This window comes from Arachis hypogaea, chromosome 20 (assembly GCF_003086295.3).
Source record: "Arachis hypogaea cultivar Tifrunner chromosome 20, arahy.Tifrunner.gnm2.J5K5, whole genome shotgun sequence".
Lineage (NCBI taxonomy): Eukaryota > Viridiplantae > Streptophyta > Magnoliopsida > Fabales > Fabaceae > Arachis > Arachis hypogaea.
Window position 1 is genome coordinate 8,137,129 of NC_092055.1, and position 21,358 is coordinate 8,158,486.

General features: G+C 34.1%; 2 protein-coding genes across 14 annotated transcripts; one reads left to right on the forward strand and one right to left on the reverse strand.

The window, feature by feature from the left end:
• Positions 1 to 2,795: 2,795 nt before the first annotated feature.
• Positions 2,796 to 14,262, forward strand: LOC112785223 (protein argonaute PNH1). 13 transcript variants are annotated; one of them, XM_072229557.1, is made up of 25 exons: positions 2,869 to 3,083; positions 3,989 to 4,155; positions 4,304 to 4,329; positions 9,254 to 9,547; positions 9,667 to 9,875; positions 9,944 to 10,090; positions 10,180 to 10,313; positions 10,400 to 10,509; positions 10,607 to 10,713; positions 10,802 to 10,940; positions 11,050 to 11,166; positions 11,407 to 11,514; positions 11,616 to 11,687; positions 11,758 to 11,880; positions 11,978 to 12,137; positions 12,239 to 12,360; positions 12,452 to 12,589; positions 12,674 to 12,816; positions 12,955 to 13,017; positions 13,111 to 13,174; positions 13,255 to 13,390; positions 13,470 to 13,543; positions 13,625 to 13,719; positions 13,810 to 13,841; positions 13,928 to 14,262. In XM_072229557.1, the coding sequence occupies exons 4-25, from the start codon at positions 9,275 to 9,277 to the stop codon at positions 14,092 to 14,094; spliced, it is 2,733 nt and encodes a 910-aa protein (XP_072085658.1). In that variant the 5' UTR covers positions 2,869 to 3,083; positions 3,989 to 4,155; positions 4,304 to 4,329; positions 9,254 to 9,274; the 3' UTR covers positions 14,095 to 14,262. The 13 variants fall into 13 exon arrangements, with proteins under 13 accessions (XP_025684458.1, XP_029152510.1, XP_072085658.1 ...); XM_029296683.2 differs by having other exon boundaries at positions 2,886 to 3,079; XM_072229556.1 differs by having other exon boundaries at positions 2,886 to 3,079; positions 3,992 to 4,155.
• Positions 14,263 to 15,162: 900 nt separating this feature from the next.
• On the reverse strand, positions 15,163 to 17,861 carry LOC112785224 (protein SLENDER RICE1-LIKE 1). Its single transcript, XM_025828674.3, has one exon. It carries the CDS (start codon positions 16,828 to 16,830, stop codon positions 15,340 to 15,342), a length of 1,491 nt encoding a protein of 496 aa, XP_025684459.1. The 5' UTR covers positions 16,831 to 17,861; the 3' UTR covers positions 15,163 to 15,339.
• Positions 17,862 to 21,358: the final 3,497 nt, after the last annotated feature.

The window sequence follows — 21,358 nt, forward strand, 5'->3', positions numbered from 1 at the left end:
AACATTATATTACCTTGATACCTTCTTGTAAGTTAGCATGTAAAAATATCCAAATTTTCAAGACTCCAACCATTATTTGACATGGTAAAATTCACTTAGAAAAATATAATAAGAACTAACTCTTCTATAAAATTAAAGTATAACCATAATCAATACTAATATTGCCTAATAACACCAAATATTTAAATCAATACAAATAACACAAGATTATGCATTAGTCTAAAGTCTTATACATTTTAAACATAAAACATTACCTTATAGTCTTATATATAATGACTAATAACACAAAATATTAAGGTTTACAATACTTAAATTTCACATAATAATAGCCATCATCCATCACTAATAACACAAAATATTAATTGTCTATGATGACCGGGCCACCGGGCCGATTTCGGGTGACCCGAGCTATGGCCCGGACCCGACCCGAAATAATGACCGGGTCTACTTTTAAGACCCATACCCAGCCCTAGACCCGATGAAATCACATCAAATTAGCCCCTAAAGTGTTCGGGGTCGGGCCGGGTCTTCGGGCCGGGCCGGGCCATGCACACCCCTAGCTGGAAGGTAGTAAAGAGAGTTAGGGATAGGGTTTGTGGATTTTGGAGTGGTGTGGGTAAGTTAGAATTTCTTTTGGAGAAAAAAGTAGTGTAGATATTTTTAATAAAATTAGGGGTAGAATAATAATTGAAAACTAAATACATACCAAAGTAATTATTTTGAGAACACTTTATTTATCAATTTACTAGATAAATTTCAAATAAATAATTTAAATTAAAATTAGAGATAACCAACCAATTTTTTTTGGTTCCTAAAGTTTAAAAATACTAAACCCCAAATTTCAGTTATTCAAATATATTGTTAAAACCTCATTATTTTCCAATTCTCACAACATTAGATTTTAAATAGAAAATATCTAATTATTATAAAATTAAATAAAAATTCGAATTTAATTTAAACTCAATTCATCGGATAAGCTTATTTTAATTTCTTTTAATAAAATAACCTTTTTAAATTGAACCTTGACCCAATAAAATAGGTTAAAAATTGGTTTATAATCTATTTTTAAAAAGTTTGGATATTACATATACGATACAAATATACAATTTTAAGAATAAAATTAAAATAAAATAAAATTTAACTATTTATAAGAATTTTGACAAATATAGTAAAATTATATTTTCTATTCTTTCTCTCAATCCGGCTACTGAGAGAGATGTTTCTTAAAATATCTAATATATGTAGGTGTAAATAGGATGAGGGGTTAAATTTATTTTGATGAAAATAAGAGTATATATTACATCATTCAAATAAAATAGACTTTTGAAATGTAAATATATTTAAATTAAAAAAATTGGTATGTTATTAATTATTAAATACATACATTAAGATACGAAAATTTTTTATTTTACAATAACAAAAGTATTTTTTATTTTTTTATATACTAAAAAATTTTACTTAAAAAAAAGAATGTTTCATATTAATAAACTCGGATGTATAACTATAATTATTCAATATATATATATACCTAAAAAAAATCTTGTAAGAAGAGATGGTTGTTTCTTGTTTGCTCAAAATTAATGAACAAACTCATTGTCACTTTAGTCACATATAGTGTCCAGAGAATCAAATCAAGATCCATCAGATTCTCACCATCTACATCTTCATTCCGAAGCAGTAGCTCGCCGACATAAGATGCCCAAACAATGGAGTGCCGTTTATGAAGAACGGAGACGGGCACTAAAGCCACCACTCGTTTATAATTAATGCTAAGAGTTTAAGGTAGTAGTGTTTGTTTTTGGGATTGAAACAGAGACTTAAAAAATAATATTTAGTATTGTGTTTGATTATTAGAAAATAGAATTAAAATTTTAGTTTCAAAGTTCAAAATTTTAATAGAATTTAAAAAAAATTGAGAATATAAAAGACTAAAATTTTTGAGAACTAAAATTAAAATTTTAATAATATTTTTTAATAATTAAAAAGATTTTAATAAATATTTTTATTTTATTTTTATATTTATTTTAAATCAAATAAGATATTAAGACATAATTTAGTTATATATACTTTATATTAAATATAATATATAAACTTAATTTAATCTCAATCTCTCTTATAAATGCAGCTTAAGAGATTAAAATCAAATTAAAATTTGTTTTTATTCTTGAGATAAAATTTCAACGCCGTTGTTGTTGTTATGTTAACAATCATTTGCTTACTAATTCTTAAATTATATGAATTTCAACTATTATATATTTAATTATTTTTTTAAACTTACTTTTAAATAAATCAGTTGTTTTAAAATTTAAGAATTTTTTCTGGAAATAAATATTTCAACATTATGTCCACAACAAAGTTATTTTAAAATTGATATTATCATATTCTAAAGTGACAATAATATTTACTCTTCTTATGAGTAATTACGTTAATATAATGATATGATGGAATATAGTATTAAATATCACGTCAAAATAATAAGAATGAAAAAGTAATAATAACACAGTCAAATTTTTAAGAATGTTTTAGATATATTTGTATGCTTTTAAGAAGAGAAAAAAAAGTATGTTTTAAAGAAATTAATAAATTCACAAATTCTTGAAAAAAAGATCAAATAAAATTTAAAGAATTACATTTACAAATTTATAGGTCTTTGACAGAATAATAAATTTTATTTAATATTTAAAATTTTGTTAAAAATTTATTTGATATTATTTTTCCAATGAGTTATAAATTTAAAAAATCCTTTAATCCCCTAGCACTCCTCTTATATAATTTTGCGCAGGAGTAATTTGATTGGTGTTATTTACCCTTTATTTTATTAAGAAAGGGAGTGTTGGATGTGCCCCAGCTGGCTTTATAGAAAGTCCACAACACCACATACATGTGCGTCTCTTGAGGCTTCAGCTTCTTCCTCTTCTCACATTAATTAATCTCCCTCCTCTGACACACTCCGATCCGCATAACACACATACAACACACACCTTTCTTTCTTTCTTTCTTAGCTTGCTGGGCAAGTGCGTGCGTGCGTGCGTGCACTCCTTTAATCACCCTCCCTCTCTGCAACACTCTCTTTTTTTATGTATGTATGGAATCTCACATGCACTACCTTCCTCTCCTCTTGTCTTTGCAATATCATATCAAATTAAAATCCTACTTTCTGCAATTATTCTTTTCCCTTTCCTTTTTTATGCTTTCCATAACTCAAAGGCAGTGCTGCTCTCTGCTCTATATGCTTTCTCTCTTATCTCTTCTTAACATAGATGCAACCATTCCCAACGAATCTCAATTCCCAAAACTCTATCTCTTTTCTTACTCATTCCCTTCCACTCTTTCCTCCTCAACCTCATGCATATATATAAACTCTCTTTTTAATTAGCTTTCTTTTTCTTCTTTTCCCTGCCTAATAAGCTTCCTTCTCATCTCATCTGCACACTCAATTAAACGCAGTTACCCACTTCTGCATGCGTACTCTACTCTTGTACATTTCTCTATACTTTTCTTCTATTCACTTGTACAAAAAATAAAAAAGTATTGTTTCTGCTACATCATCCTTTATTTTCAGCTTTAATAGAGCTATTCTCTCTTTATTACTTCTCGCCATATGCTCACAGTACATCTAGTGTAGTGAGTAGTATAGTAGTAGATAGGGTAAACCATAGTTTTAGTTTGCTTGCTTTAAATGACATTCACTAGCAGAGAAGATTAGACTCTACCTGATCAGTGTCAACAAAAAGAGATAATAATAATGAAAACCACTGCTCCTTATGCATGTCTTGTTTCCTAACAAGTACGTGTATTAGTTATAGATCTACAACCTAGCTACCTTCTGTTTATGCTTAGTACAAGTACAATTACTTAGTTAATTAAACCCCTTCTTCTTCTTCTTCTATATAGCATACTCTATGGTTACAAGCTTACACGGTTACAGTACTATATTATATTATATTATGATTGTTGTTGTTAATTTATTATCTCTCTGTGGTGCTAGAAGGTGCTGAATTAAGGAGAGAAGAGAGAGAGTTTTGGAGAAGGTTTGAAGTGATTGGATTTCACAGTTATATGCATTAAAAGCTAAGGCCATAGAGCAGTTACAATGAAATATATGCACGGCTTCAATAATAATAATAATATCAAATACATGCCGTAAACTACAAGGTTTGCACTTTCCATCTACTTCTAACTGCTTTCACTATTTACCTTATTATTTTTCAGATCACTTCACTACACTACTGCTCTTCTTTTCTTTTTAGTTTGTGGCCTTAATTCTCTATCCTTAATTATTTTATGTGTTTTGATTTTTCAGTGTATATACATGCATGATTCAAGAATGTATGTGTGTCCTTTCATTTCTTTCTTTCTTTAATTTTATTCCTTGTTTATATGTGGGTGAGTGCTAGCTTGTACAGTCTCACTTTGTCATGATTGCGATATTTGCTTGTCTTTACCTTTATCTTTGGATATATAATAGTATATTCTCATTTATGTCCTCATTATACTTAAATAACATTATTCTTTTTGTATAATGTAATGACATTCCAACTATTATCTGTATACATCTTAATTTTATTAAAAGGGTAATACTAAAAAATTAATACTATAATCATCAATTTTAGTCAATATTATAATAGATTGTCAAATTTTTTTGGTGACTAATAGATTGTCAAATAAGTTCATTAAAAATAAACTTTTGTTGAAATTGAATTTTGAATGTGTTTTTTTTTAACTTAATTTTGAGATTTTTTTTTTGTTTTAAGAGTTTAAAATAATTTTTTTATGTTACATATTAGAACTTTTTTATATATTGGAATATGAGTAATAAATTCTTTAAAGATGACTTAAATCTTGACGTGAGTTTTTTGTATATCGTCAGTAATATTTTATCTTTTGATAATTAAAAAAAAATATTTTTTTTTTTACAAAACGTCACTACTACTATCATAACAATGTAAAATATTAAAATAGTCAAATATTCTTATATTTTACACCAAAATTATCCATATATAAACATTTTAGCCTACATATTAACTATAATATTAGTTGTGTAATGTGTACTATCAAAACTTTCTCTTGTTAAAAAGCCATGATATATATGTATATCCACACATAGATATTAGATACAATTAGTTTTTGGTTACAATAATAGATGTATGATATATGAGAAAGTGGAGGAGGATGTGTAGGGCAGAGAGCATTGGGGTGGTGCCAATGTAAGTGGGGCTTAGAGAGCATATTGTCATCAATGTTCCCTCGACATTGTCTATATCATATATACTTCATATAATCTATCCATCCAAAATTCCTGCCCTACCTAAGAGGGGACGACATTGTCACCATATATATATAATTTAACCCTACCAAATTTAGGTATAGTTACAAAAAGTGAGATTCATTATGCTTATTTAGTTTTAGCTAAGCTTTAATTATTATTATTATTATTATTATTATTATTATTATTATTATTATTATTATTATTAGATGTTGTTAACTTGTAATATGATTAAAAAATTAATAATTTTTACATCCACTATCTTAAAAGCTAGAAATCATTTATATGTTCTGACAAAACTAGATTAAATTAAATGATAATGAAAAAGAATTAGTTTTCTGTTTATGCATTTGTCAATATAAAAAAGTTTATACTGCCATCTAATATATATATATATATATATAACTAAGAATTATAACAGCAGTCAACAGGCGCCTCTATTAAGAATTCATATATTCATTTTGTTCACTTTTCACTTATGGATCATCATGCATGATTAGGATAACTAATTAATCAATCATGATATATATGCAACAACTGCTGTAAGACATAAAACTTTTTTTTTTTTTGAAAAAGAATTTAGTTATGGTGCACTCAGAGTATAAAATTAGTATTTATTTAATGTATAATATACATACATACAGTTCTTGTTTTACTTTTAAAATTATATTACAAATTTTATTTAAATTTTGTGAATTTAATATTTAAACTCAATTTGTAATATAATATTACATGAGATAATTTAAAACTTTTCAGTTTATTTTATCTTAATTATATTATATTCCATTCTAATTTTTTATTGAAATGAATAATTCAATAAAAAATGGGGGATGAGAAGAAAATTTTCCATCATAGGAAGACGATAGAAAGAAGCTTAGAATGTGAAGTGGGGGAGTGGAGGATTGTTCCCCAACCCCCTCCTCGCCATCCCTAGAGCTAAGCATTATGGAAAATTGAAGGCATATTTTATTATAAAAAATACGATATATATATATATATATATATATATATATATATATATATATATATATATATATTTGTTTATAAATATATATGTTGATGTTTAACTTATTATTAATATATATTTTGTTATTTTGTACTTTAAGATATAAAATTTATTTAAAATTAATTATATTATGTGTATATAAAAAATTAGTCATTAAATTAATTATTCGTATAATATATATATTGAAATATAAAATATATATTGAAAATAAATTAAATAACATATTATTTATATATAAATATATGGTGGTTAATTGGTGATATGCATATAAAATTTTTTATTTAAAATATATAAAGCTGCATATATGTTATTCATCATAACTCAAGTATGTTTATGAGGAAGATATGGTTTGTGTGGGCTTAAGGAATCTTAACGAGTTTGTGTTTTTATTGGACATGATCTTAGTAGGGTGGCCTACATTGTGAGGAACGGACCTTAATTGGGTAACCCGCTTCAATTATCAGCATTCACTGCACACACACACACTCACATTTACAACTCCGTTATTTGCATTTTTGCATTTATTATTTTATTCAATCAATAATAATTATTCATATATGAAGGATGCTATGCTATGCTCCGAGGCACAAGGGCTATGGTGGTTGTGCTATATATATATATTTTCATGCATTTCTTTTAAAATTAATGTAAAGTTCTTTAATGAGAAAGGGGGGGAGTGAAATTATTTTTTTTCTTTTTTAGGAAACCTATTAAGCATAAACGATGAAGTGTGGGTTGATTATGATATGACCAGTAGGAAGCTAAGAAGCAGAGATAGGGTTGAAGGAAAGGGGGGGCCCCTGGAAAGTGGGAAAATTTTTCTGAGTAAGAAATTAACTATAGATGTGACAAAATTGAAAGAAAGAAAGAAAGAAATCACATTGACCAAAGCGTAGATCATAAAAGGAGAAGCAGTCAGAAATGCTTCGGCCGCAACTACACCACCATGCAAAATGAATTAATTAATTAATGAGGCTTTACCATAATCATATAATAATGTAAATAACAAAAATGCCCTTTGATCCAATGTAGTTGGGTTCATGAATCACATGTGTTGTGTTAGTCTTATAATGTTTATTATTATTTGTATGTATGTATGTAGGTAGATAATAGATGTGTCCTGTGAAGGCTGAGAGTGAAAGGGACAGGACACATGATTGTTCTTCGTGTCTATGTAATTTACCATCACTGCTTCTACCATTCTCAGCTTAGCTTATGCTTAGTTCCCTTAGCTCCCATCCAAAAGACCAAAAACAAAGAGAAAAGTGACAAAACCCATTTTGTATTTTAGGGCAGGCAATGGCATAATAAGGGAGGCTCTTTGCAGTGTTTTACCCTTGGCCCTTTCCTCAACAAGGTACATCTGACATGAGCCATTAAGCTATTTGGCACCCTACCCTTAACACCAACAAGGACCCTTCAAACACCATTTTCCCAAATCAATTTTCAAAACTCTTACTAACTTGTTTATCCACCACCTAATTCTCCTTGTTACAATCTTTTTCGACCTATTATTTATTACACTGCATACACTTCATTTTTTAGTTGAAAAAAATTCAGTAAACAAAACAAAGTTAAGAGGAATAATAAGTTTAAGTAATTATAATTATTATTGAGTTATTGGACAGCTTTTAGCATTATTGTTGCATTTGCATCTATCTGCACACTCTCTGTCCTGATATCTAAGCAGTAAGCACTCCAAACTAGGAAAAGGGAAAACCCATCTTTAAATTTTGTTTTTTGTTTGACTCCATTTTGTTGTAGCATTTTTTCACTCTGTCATTTGCACCATAGTTGCTGTTGTTTTGCCAACTTTTTTATTTCACAGTGAGTAATAATAAATGCAATGGATTTGTATTCTATATTAAACTGACTCACATTCAAATAACTTAGTACGACCCCACCATATCTAATGGTGGTGTCGGCTGATGAGAATGTGAGTCAGCTAAATATAAAATACAAAGCGAGTCGGTTCGGTTGGACAAAGTAGGTTAAAGCCAGTTTGTCCCGCTTGAGTTGTCTTAGTTATGAGGGGGTGGTATAGTAGTATAAGGCCCCGTAGTGTCACTGTAAATGAACTTGGGGAGGAGTTAAAGGGCCTTTGTGGTCGCTGAAAAGGGGATGTATAACATGCAAATCTTACAAGAACCCCTGTCCCTGCCAAGAACTTGGAGTAGGGTAAAATTCAAACATTACATTACATTTCATTACATTTCATTACATTACGTTACATTAACATTGCATACCCCTTTGTTATTAATGTTTGGGACCACCCCCCAAAATGAACCAAAAATCAAGTACCACCATCACTCCCCACACAAATAATTAAACTATAGCATTAACATAGCAGCACGAGCATTTTTATTTTATCTCATGTACAACCTCTGTGCACTGTCCCTGCCCCCTGCCCCCTGCCCCTGCCCCTATCTATCTATCTATCTTACTTATATATGTTTATGCTTCCCCCTATGCTCTCTCAACCTAGTGGAACATAACATACAAGGAAAGTGCTCTGGTATTTTGAGGAAAGGAAAAAACCCTTTTATTATTTAATATCACTCTTATTAATTGTTATTATTATTATTGTGTTATGCCCATCAAGTATGAAATAGTGGTAAGTCAAATAAATATAACACATCACATAATTTATTTTTTTGCATGTATGTATGCATGTTAGTTTATTTTTGTTCCCATATTTTCAGTGAATAATAATAATGCATTGTACTAATACAAGGCCTTGGAGAAGATGAAACACTGTTAAGATTTGATGCCCGTTCTATACCTTTCTTATTCTGTCTTCTTCTTTTTTTTTATTTTTTTTTTCTCATTTCCTTTTGTACTTTCTTTTTAGTTTTACTCATCATCCTCCATCACCTCATGTGTGCATAAATAAGCATAAGAAGTTGTTCTCAGTTTAGAAAAACAAAACGTGCAACTTTTGTTATATACCATAAAAGTGAGTTCCTTGTGTCTTTGTATAGAACGTATCTTGAAAGTAGAATATGAAGGATCCAAAGGAGGATGAAGAGAAATCTAGGAGGGTTGTGGAGAAATCCACGGAGCTTAGAAGAAGGGGAAGAAGGAGAAACAAGCAATGCAGCAAAGCAGATAGATTACAAGAGAAAGGATTTGATTCACAGCTTGTGTCCTCTACTTGTTCCAAGAATCTTGTGTTCGCTGCAAGGCCTGGCTATGGCCACCTTGGAACAAAATGTGTCGTCAAAGCTAACCACTTCCTTGCAGATATTTCAGCATCTGACCTCAGCCATTACACTGTAAGTGCTCAGCTTTTTGTTCCTGATATATATACCCGTACTATAACTACTGTTTTAAGCAAATTGGTACTTGATTAACATTTAATTAAGTTACTTATTGTGTGTGTTTTATGGTAAAGGTTAAGATAATACCTGAAGTGAGGTGTCGCAAAACAAGCAAAGCTATAATAGCTGAGTTGGTGAGGGTTCATAAGAACACTGAGTTGGGGATGAGGCTTCCTGTTTATGATGGAGGAAGGAATCTTTACACTGCTGCCATGCTTCCTTTCACATACAAAGAGTTCACTATATTATTGACTGAAGATGATGAGAGTATTGGTACTAGCAGGTAAGTTTATTTATTCAAGTTATTATATTATATAATAATATTATGTTGATTTGTGTTTGATGTGGCAGGGAAAGAGAGTTTATGGTGGTAATCAAGTTTGCTGCTCGTGTTAGCATGCATCAATTACGTGAGCTTCTCAGTGGAAAACAAGTGGACACACCACAAGAAGCACTTACTGTTATTGACATTGTTCTGAGGGAGCTTGCAGCACAGAGGTGAAAATCTTGAATTTTTGTTTCTTCTTGTTCTTTCTTTCATAACATGTTCTTGTGTTTCTCATGCCATCATTATTCTTCATATTTAGTTACGTGCCCATTGGGAGGTTTCTGTATTCTCCTGATTTTAGAAAACCACAGCAGCTTGGTGGTGGCTTAGAATCATGGCGTGGATTCTACCAAAGTATAAGGCCTACCCAGATGGGTTTATCACTTAATATTGGTCAGTTTCATTCTAACTTCGTTTTTATTTATGATTCTTAAATAACTACCACTTTTAATTCCTTATATATTCTTATGTACTTTTAGACATGTCATCAATGGCGTTTATTGAGCCACTCCCTGTGATTGACTTTGTTGCTCAAATTTTGGGAAAAGATGTGCACTCAAAGCCATTGTCAGATGCAGATCGTGTCAAGGTAACTAAGATGCTGATTGTTACTATTATATTTCAATAATCAAGTCCCTTTTTCTTCAAAGTAATGTGAAATCTTTGTGGTGTCGTGATTGGAGCAGATTAAGAAGGCCCTAAGAGGTGTAAAAGTTGAAGTTACACATAGAGGGAGTTTTAGAAGGAAGTACAGGATATCAGGATTGACATCACAGCCAACAAGGGAGCTTAAGTATTGTTCTGAACAACACTTTTCTTGTACTGTTTACAATTTTTATTCTTTAATTTAGATATCAGTAAAGGATTCCTTTTGATAACAGCTTCCCTCTTGATGAGAAAATGAACATGAAATCAGTGGTTGATTATTTTCAAGAAATGTATGGATACACAATCAAGTATCCTCATCTACCTTGTCTTCAAGTAGGAAGCCAAAAGAAGGTGAACTATTTGCCAATGGAGGTAATAAGCTCTTAATTGATTTGATCTATTCGAAAAAACAAAGACCAATTTTGTTAATGCCACTATTTTCTACAAAGAAAGAATGTCATGTGAATGGTTGTTGTTATAGGCATGCAAGATAGTTGGAGGCCAGAGGTATACAAAAGGGCTAAACGAAAAGCAGATAACTTCTCTCTTGAAGGTCTCATGCCAGAGACCACGCGAACAAGAGACAGATATTCTTCAGGTCATTCACATCACCCTCCCTTCTCTTTATTAATTTGTTTCTTGGAGTCAGAGTTTATAGGAAACTGAATTTGCATGATAAATGTTTTATGAATATCTTGTAAACACCTACTTGGCATGGTCCTAACTTTAAGACATATGCTCTTGTTTTCCATCATTGGATTGAAATCGTTCTTCTTAGTCATTTAAGGGTGTAGTTTGGTTTAAATTAATGTAGGACTTGTTATGAATATGGTTGCAGACAATTCAAGAAAATGATTATGAATATAATCCGTATGCGAAAGAGTTTGGTATAAGTGTAGACAGCAAGCTTACATCAGTTGATGCTCGGGTTCTTCCTGCTCCATGGGTACTAATTAACCAATTCTTATGTTTAAATTGATAATATGTATTTTTGTTTGTTTTTTGAAATCTTCTAATAGGTCATTTTGGCTATTGTTTTCTTTGTAGTTGAAATATCATGACACTGGAAGAGAGAAAGAGTACTTGCCACAAGTTGGTCAGTGGAATATGATGAACAAGGTGAGTTTTCAGAGTTCAGACATAAAGATTAGTCATAATAGGATTGTAACTGTGGTTATTTTGAATGCAGAAAGTAATAAATGGAAGCACTGTAAGATACTGGGCATGTATCAATTTCTCAAGAAGTGTTCAAGAAAGCACAGCTCGTGGATTTTGCCAACAGTTAGTTCAGATGTGCCAAATCTCAGGCATGGTAAAGTTTCAAATTTTATACATTGGAGACTATTTTCAATAGCATCACATCATGTACAATTTTTGCAATATTTGATTGAATTTATCCCTTTTCAAAGGAATTTAGCCAGGACCCTGTGATTCCTGTATATTCAGCAAAACCTGATCTAGTTAAGAAGGCTTTGAAGTATGTACATTCAGCTTCTCTAGAAAATCTTGGTGGCAAGGAGCTAGAGTTGCTTATTGCAATTCTTCCAGACAACAATGGCTCTCTATATGGTATAAATATAATATCATTCTCACTCCAATCCAATATATTCATTATCATCTATAGTGATCTATTCATGGTTGCACTAAACATATATATTTTCTTGATTCAGGTGATCTCAAAAGAATCTGCGAAACTGATCTCGGGTTGATTTCTCAGTGTTGTCTTACAAAGCATGTATTCAAGATTAATAGACAGTACTTGGCAAATGTTGCACTCAAAATCAATGTCAAGGTTCATTCACTTAGATCCCTCAACCTTCTTTTGATTTGAATTTTTCTTTAATCCTCATTTTCTTAAACAAATACATCATTGATACTTTTAGATGGGAGGAAGGAACACAGTGCTTTTGGATGCTTTAAGTTGGAGGATCCCATTGGTTAGTGACATTCCAACAATAATTTTTGGAGCTGATGTAACTCATCCAGAATCCGGAGAGGACTCTTGTCCTTCCATTGCTGCTGTAAGTGATTGCAGCCTATTATAATTTTCATAGCTGGCCCCATGTTTGAAGTCTGATCCTGTTCTGATTACTGTTGTTGTGCAGGTTGTAGCCTCACAGGACTGGCCAGAAGTAACAAAGTACGCAGGATTGGTTTGCGCGCAGCCTCATCGGGAAGAACTCATACAAGATCTTTTTAAATGCTGGAAAGATCCTCATCATGGTGTAGTTTATGGTGGCATGATCAGGTACTTAAAATAGCAGCTCTCATAAAGCATCTTCAGAATGGCATTTAGTTAGAAAAAAATTTTTATGCTGCTTATTTCTTAGATTAAACATTGTTTACTTGGTTCTTGTATTTATTATACTATTTGTTGATAATGCAGAGAGCTCTTACTCTCATTTAAGAAGGCAACTGGACAAAAACCACTGAGGATAATATTTTACAGGTAAGTAGTTGGATCCTTTCTTGTATAGTAAATGTGTAATGAACTTTTCTTGCAGAGGAAGTTAGACTAAGGAGTAAGTTCAATTATTTATAGGGACGGGGTAAGCGAAGGACAATTCTACCAAGTTTTGCTATATGAACTTGATGCCATTCGTAAGGTATTATCAGGATTAAATACAACTTCATATGAGATACTTAAACCCTAAACCCTAAACCTTAAAATCATCGCAATGTGCAGGCTTGTGCATCTTTGGAACCAAGTTACCAACCTCCAGTAACATTTGTTGTGGTTCAAAAACGTCATCATACTAGACTCTTCTCAAGCAATCATGATGATAGAAATAGCACTGACAAGAGTGGCAATATCTTACCTGGTAAGTATTATTCTTTTTTCAATTCAATGAGAAAAGGATTTGGATTACTCACAAGCTTTTGATTGGTTAATTAATGTAGGTACTGTGGTTGATTCTAAGATCTGTCATCCTACAGAATTTGACTTCTATTTATGCAGTCATGCTGGAATTCAGGTATCATTATGATTATATGATGTTACATTATGATTATGGTATTAGTGTTTACATTTTACATTGTGATTGAATTTTCTACAGGGTACAAGTAGACCAGCTCACTACCATGTCTTATGGGATGAGAACAATTTCACTGCTGATGAAATTCAGTCTCTCACCAACAACTTATGCTACACGTAAACTGTTTCTCCCTTGATAATGTTCTCAAATTTGTTTACCTTATTTCTTATGATGAAATTGATATTTTTTCATTTTATTGAGTGTAGTTATGCAAGGTGTACAAGATCTGTTTCAGTAGGTAATTCTCCTTTCTTCTGTTCGATTTATGTATGCATTTTTGTGATAGCAAAGTATTCAGAAGGTGTGTATTACATTCATGTGCAGTGCCTCCTGCATACTATGCTCATTTGGCAGCATACCGAGCTCGATTCTACATGGAACCTGGTGCCACTGAGATTTCTAAAGCGCGTGGTGCAAGATCAAAAGATGGTTCAGTTCGGCCACTCCCAGCTCTCAAAGAAAAAGTCAAGAATGTCATGTTCTACTGTTGAATATTATAAGCCCAAATAAATGAGACAGAGACTTCAATTGAAATTAAACAGCACCATAGGAAAAACACCAAGCTAAATATTAGTGATCTCATGAAAAAGTCCATCATCAACATCATGTACAACAACATATCCTTGTTCATATAAATTGTATCTGATTATCTCTGGAAATTTTGTTAAGTCTAGTAGCGTTTTTTTTTTTTTTCAAGTCTTTGTTACCAACACATGTGATGCAGAAATTGCTTGCTTTCAAGTGCCTAAATGGTGTTAGTATTTGTGACTACTGGCATTGGGTGAAACCAAAATTCAATTTATGACCCCGCTCGCTTATTTTCTAAATTTGTAATTACCAATTTGCCATTTCAATCCGCACGTCCAAGCTGTCAGAACATTCTTCCTATACCATTATACTAAGCCAGTTCACCAAATCTCGAGAAAAAAATTAATGTTAATCTACTTAAAAAAATAAAACTCACTTACTCTAAAATAAAAGGTGACTTTTACAAGATTTATATCATATCTTATAATTGTAAATTTGTGAATGAATAAATATAAACGAGTTAGTCTTCATTCAGTTGGAGCAATAGATACTCTTTTTTCTTAACCAGTAAACTACCGAGTGAATGTTAGAAAGTAGTTCTACTAGAAAAGGCATACCCCACAATTCATGACTAAATACTATGCTTTTAGATTCCGAAATTATCCCAACAAAAAGTAAAAGAATGACAAAGCAGGATAATGACCTGTTACATTTTCCACGAGGCAAGAAGGTAAGGGGTGACACTACGAAAGGCATAACACAAATTCTAGTCTCCATCGATCTTTGCCTTCACTTAATGATGATTCCTTGGATGGTCCCATGCCATGAAACCCTTTTCTCATTCATTGTTGGGCAAACTCACATGCATTGCACCCTTGACCTTAACCCCAATCAATTCTCTTACACCACCCGGGTTCCTCTCAAATTCTCAATTAACCTATTATACATGCAAGCAAGTTAAACCTTTCATTCTCGGTGCCATGTCTTTGCTCTATGGAATTAAAGTAAATGTTGTATAGTAGCCAAGTATATAAGAGATAAATTCTTAGTAGCCATTTCACATAACAAATATGCAACATAAAATGGAAAAGAACATAACAAGGAAAAGCCCAGAGATAATAGAAGAATCCAAAAAAGGGGGGATGAAAATGATTGTACAACCACTTATGGCTCCAATTAGTTTGAAAGATACAAGACTAAGAGTAAGACTAAGGAAGCCAATGTGGGTGCGGGTGTGGGTCAGGGGTGAGGGGAAAGGGTTGCCAAGCCGAAGCAGCAATGAGGGGCCTCCCATGCCAACCCAAAGTCAAACATCCTTCCTTCTCTTCAACGCAGTACCCCTCAGCTGAGAACAAGCTCAATAACATGCTCGCCTGCCTTAACGCATTTGAGCCCAGGCCCACGCACTTAAACCCTGATTTCTCCAACCGGGCCTTCCATTGGGCCAGCGGTTCATGCCTCTCCACCCGAGCCGGCCCCTCACAACAAACCACGTTGCCAATCTCTCTCTCCAGGTACATTTCGGCTAGCGACTTATCCGGTTCGTTTGGGCAAGCCTCTAGCGAGTCGAAAACGGCCGAGTAGTAATGCAGCGCTTCCGTGAATCGTTCCAAGAACCCGGTCTGGTTGTGATTCGCTTCTTGTTCAACCACGGTTACGATCTTAGGGTTTAACCTCCGGATCCAACCCAGGACCGAGTCGATTCCCGAATCGGATCCTAGGAGTCGGTGGAGCTGCATGACGGAGTTGATCGCCACCGCCTCCTCCTGCCGCACCTGTAGCATCCACGGCTCCACGTCCTCAAGCCTTGACGCAGCGACTCCTCGGAAAGCGAACCGGACGTTGACGGAGCGGGCAAGTTCGGCGAGGCGGATGCCGGTTTCGCGGAGGGCGTCCCGGCGGTCCGGAGAGGGAGGGCCAATGCCGGTGATGCGGAGGGAGGGGGGACCGCCGGGGCGAAGTGCGAGCGCCTGGATGAGTGGCGGCCACTGGAGTCCATGCGCGAGGTGGAAGTCGACGACGTGGACGGAGGAGTGGCCGCTGAAGGCCTCGAGGATCGCCTGGTTGGCGGTGAAGTGAGCGAACTTGAGATAAGGGCATGCCTCGTAGAAATGATGGTAAAGTACGCCTCCTTCGTCGTTGGCGACTGCACCGACTCCGCCGTGGCGTTCGGTGAGGGGAGGAGCGAAGATGCGGCGTGTTAAGGTGCCGATGAAGTGAGCGGCGACCTTGCCGATGGCGGAGGCGGTGGTGACGTGTCTTTGGAGTGATTGCATGGCGTCGATGAGGGAAGCGGCGTGTGCCACGTGGCCTCGCTGGAGAGAATCGGCGCATGAGATGAGCATGTGGACCAGCCTTATCGCAGAGTCTTCTTCCACTTGCTGTTGCTGTTCGGTTGGCAGCAGCAACTCCGTTTGTTGATGATCAATCAGTGGTGGCGGCGGCGGTGGTGGTGGTAGGTGAAGGGCGGTGGTAGTGAGCTGAGACTGAGAGGGAGAAGAAACGGCGTCGTTTATCCAGGAGACGGTAGTATCATCGAAGGGGTTATAATTGTAATTGTAATTGTAGTGCGTGGTTTGAGGAAGGTGGTGGAGGGAGGGTGAGTTAAGCATGATATCGTGAAGGAGGCCTTCATCCACCACCATTTCGTTTTGGTTCATGGTGATCATCTCTTTTGATTTTGAAGACTGGAGAATCATATCATATCGGGTGGTAAAGGAAAATTGATAGTAGATGATTCGAGAGAAAGAGAGAGAGAGTGAGTGAGGTGGCAGAGAGTGGTGGGTGTTGGCCTATTGGGAGTGGAAAGTGATGAGTGATGAAAAAGAGGAGATACAAGCTAGAATAAGTGAAGAGAGGGAGCAATGGAAGTAAATGGTTAAATTAAATGACGTTAATAATAGTGAGAGTGGAGAGGGGTTATTGATTACGGTTTAAGGTAGCATTAAGCGTGAGGTGTTGGTGATGAGTACCTATCTGGCGTGAGGTAAATGCATGGAGAGAATTGATAGATGCTGGTTTTGTACTTGACTTGTTAGTTGTTAATTCTTCACTTTTTGTCTAGCCACTTTGGCTAATCTACCTCCCGCTACTGTATGTGTTTATATAATAAAATGGCCTAAGAAGGGGGTGCCAGCCAACCAGCCCCATCTTGGGATGTGAGAGCACACTGATGCTCTAACACAGGTGGCCTCTCCTTACCACCATTCACCCCTTTTCATTATCTCCTCTGCCCCCCCTCTGCAACTGCTTCTGTTTGAGGATTCTGTGCCAACCCCCCCTCCCACATCTCACTTTTCATTTTTCAATTATCTCTCCTAATTCTGCAAATAATATATCAACCAAGTTTATCACTTTTTATTTTACATTGCAATTCAATGCACGTGATCCCACTTCATGTGCTCCTCCTTCTATATTTTATATGTACTCACTGTATTGTGCTAGCCAGCTTCTAGTATTTTTTTTTAGTTTCAAAGATGAGAAATAACACATCACACCCTTGCTTTCTTGGTTTTAGCAAACAGAGTGCTGCATTTTGAGAATGTTAAGTTTGCTTAAAAATGAAAAGCTAACTAATTTTAATTACATAAAAGAGAGTAAGAGACTCATCCCGTTTTAATTGGCCAGCCATCAACATAATATTGAAGGGCCAAATCATGGGCAGGGAGGTTGATGGGTCATATTTAAGTTTCCCAGTTCCCTCCATTTTCTACATGTGAAGCTCATTCTTTGGGGTTCACTAATTGGAGAATGCTGGCCTTTTTTAATGATAATTTATGGGAAGAATGTCACTTTCATTGCCACAGATCCTAAGCAATCCAAGTTGTAAGAGGTACAATTCAATTACTGTCTAATAAAACCCGTGTCCAAGTCCAACCATGCATTAGTAGTATAGGGATTTAATTAATTAATGGACTCTGTGTTAACTAGTCATTATCCAAAGGACTTGTTACTGTCCCAACTAGATTCGTCTTTAAAGCTTGTACAGTCAAAACATGCTGCTGTCTAAACTCACCTGTGTATCGCCCTTATAAGGTAAAGTTTAGTAAAGGGCTCTTTTCCTTACCCCCCTTCTTTTTTCCAGCATTATATGCTACCAATAAATTTCATCTTTAACTGCTTATCCCCTTCATCAGTTACTACTACCTTATTCACAAAGAAATATATAGATATACATGCATTAATAGCACTTTGTTACTTAGTAATTAGTTACCCCAATAGTGTACACCGTTTTCTTTCTTTCTAAGCCCATGATGTCACCTAAATTAGAATATTCCTCTCCGAGCCATTTTGTAACCACATAAGGCATATAGATGCAATTGCTGCTTAGATCATTAGATGGAATGGGTTTAATTGCGATATTCATGAGCATTTGTATCCAGTAAGATTTAGAAGGAGTAGTTGTACCTTAATCTGGTATGGTTCATTCTAAAAGTTTAAGATGACCTAAAAAATATATAAATAATTATATTTTTAATATATATTTTTAAATAAGATCTTTTTTTTCAGATTTATTTAAACTTTTACATATATTTTTTTGCTTTATGTTTTTTTTAGATAAGAGAAATTATTATATTATAATACTATTTTTTAAAAAAACTTAAACTAATTAAAAAATAAGTGAATTATTATATTTCTAATAATATTTATATTATCTTTTAGGATACAATATATTTTTTTTTAAATTTGTTAAAAGTTTTAAAAAAATTTTAAGTTTTATTTTATTTTAATTTTATTTTAAAATTTTTTTATTTACATCAAATATATTTTTGATAATCAAATTTTAAAAAAAAAATTAGGACTAACTCAATAATAATGCATAATAAATATGTTTGATTTGTTTATATTAAAAGTTAGGAAGAGTTTTAAATGTACCGAAAATACCGGTATTTCAATTATTTTAACCGTTGATCTGAATTATAAAATATATATTAATTAAAATCAACGGTTAAAACAATTGGAATACCGATAGTACACTTGAAATTTTTTCTAAAAGTTATTCTTGTGAAGTTATTCCTAAATTGATCATAATTTTTTTTAAAAATTAGTCATTATGGATAAATTTGATGTAAATTAAAAATTTTTAAAATAAAATTAAAATAAAATAAAATTTAAAAATATTTTTAAATTTTAAAGACAAAAAATATATTTAACCATATTTGGTCTATGTTGTTCTCAGAAAGACGTGGAGATCCTGGCAGTGTATGCAGCATGCTAATTAAGCCATCATCAATGTGTGAAGCTGTGACATATTCCAATGCCTATGCTATGCCTAGTGAGTGCCTATGTCTTTTTGAAGGGCCTTAAGAGTCAATTTTAATATCTTGGGTTCCCCAAGAAGTGTTAATTCTCTTCATTCACTCCTATGGTTACTTGAGAATAATAATACACCAATAAATTTAATTTTAACGGTACCAAGTTGCCGTAAGAGGCAAAAGCCATAGCATGAGGGGATGCATCGCCAAATACTGGTTTCTGTGTAAAGATATGAAGGTGGAGTTAAATTCACTACTTATATATACAAATCCAATCCTAATACGTAAATGGAATAATTCGTGGTCCTCCACATATTTATAATAATATTATTGGGGGACCATTTCGAAAGCCCAATATGCTCAATGTATCACCATGAATAATAAATTCAAAGAAAAAATAATAATAATATAATAACAAAAGGATCGTACTAGCTAGCTAGGTGGTTGACAAGATTTGGAAACTGAAAACCATGTAGCTAGAAATATCATAAATTGATAAAAATTGAAACAGCGAAAGAATTGAATTATATTATTTGCTCTGTTTAATAATACAAGTGGTATATTTGTAGAGAAATTAAAGTGGTCCAGAAATGGGAGTGGGAGTTTGGGACCATTAACAATGTTCGAGCTTAGAGAGAGAGAGAGAGAGGACCGGTGGCATTGGTGTGTATCTGTGATGGGAAAATAGATGAATTCCACGTGCACAGTGGCCAAATGAATTCATTGTGTAATGATGTTATTTTGTGTTTCTTTTTTCAATAAAATGGAACGATAAGAAGCCAGGTTTCTTATTCTTACCTTTTTTGTTTCCCTAAAATGGAAAAGATCAGAATGTGAAAATGTAAAACTTTTAAATTTATTAGGTGGAATCTGTAATTGAACTATGTTACTACACTGTGGTGGTTGTTGAATGGATCGGAGGTTGGTGATAGGCCGATGGGGGACCCAGCAGGAATGGAAAACTGTTGTGGTTGGAAATAGAACCAAAGGATCCATCGTCAACTTGTGTGAGAATGAGAACTCTCAAGTGAAGGAGATAAAAAAAATAATTCAATGTAAATACTGAATACTTGGTAGGGCTCGTTAATTTAAATATGGAAAATATTTTGGTGAATTGGGAGAAAATGGAGTAACTGTATGTATTACACAGAGATGGACGTGTCAGATGAAATGCACAACACGCAGGGGGCGTGGTGCATACAACACGTGGTGGGCGTGGAAGCTAGGTGGCATGCTGTGGTTGAGCCACCTAGGCAGCACGCAGGGGGCGTGCTTAGTCAGCACGCAGGGGGCGTGCTGACGTGGCGGAACTTGGTTGGACAGCAGCTGCACCACGTGGGGGGCGTGCTGACGTGGCGACAGGTGATTGGTCCAAGTGTGCACCACGTGGGGGGCATGTTAAGTGCACTGCTCTATATAAGGTAGAGCTCGATAGTGTTTTCCATACCGAGTGAGTGAGATTTGAGTGTGTTATGAGGATTCTTTGATGCTGTTGTTGGTGTAATGGAGGACACCGCAAATTTGGTGGTGTATCGTAATAGTGAGATAATACGTAATACTCATGAGGGAGTGAGGTTTGTGTCACAAAATTCGTTTTCGTTTGTGGTTCCATGCACGATGACGTTAATGGAGCTGCAGAACGGCCTATGTCAAAGCATAGAGAATGGTACGTTAATGAGAGTGAGCAGAATTCTGTACCGGAATCCGATTCTGGTTTTTGGTGGTCTAATACAGTTTGATACCATTCCGATCACGGATGAAGCGAGTATGCAGAATATGTTTCAAATTCACCGGCAGACTTATATGAGACACCTGCAGATTGAGATGTACGTTGAGTTTGAAGATGTAGAGGCAGTAGCGGTCCAAAATGATATAGATGTAAATGATGATATAGCTGCGGTGTACGAAAGAATGAATAGTGATAGCGAAGAGGACTTCGAAGCCACTTATGAAGCCGGCGACGAAGATGAGG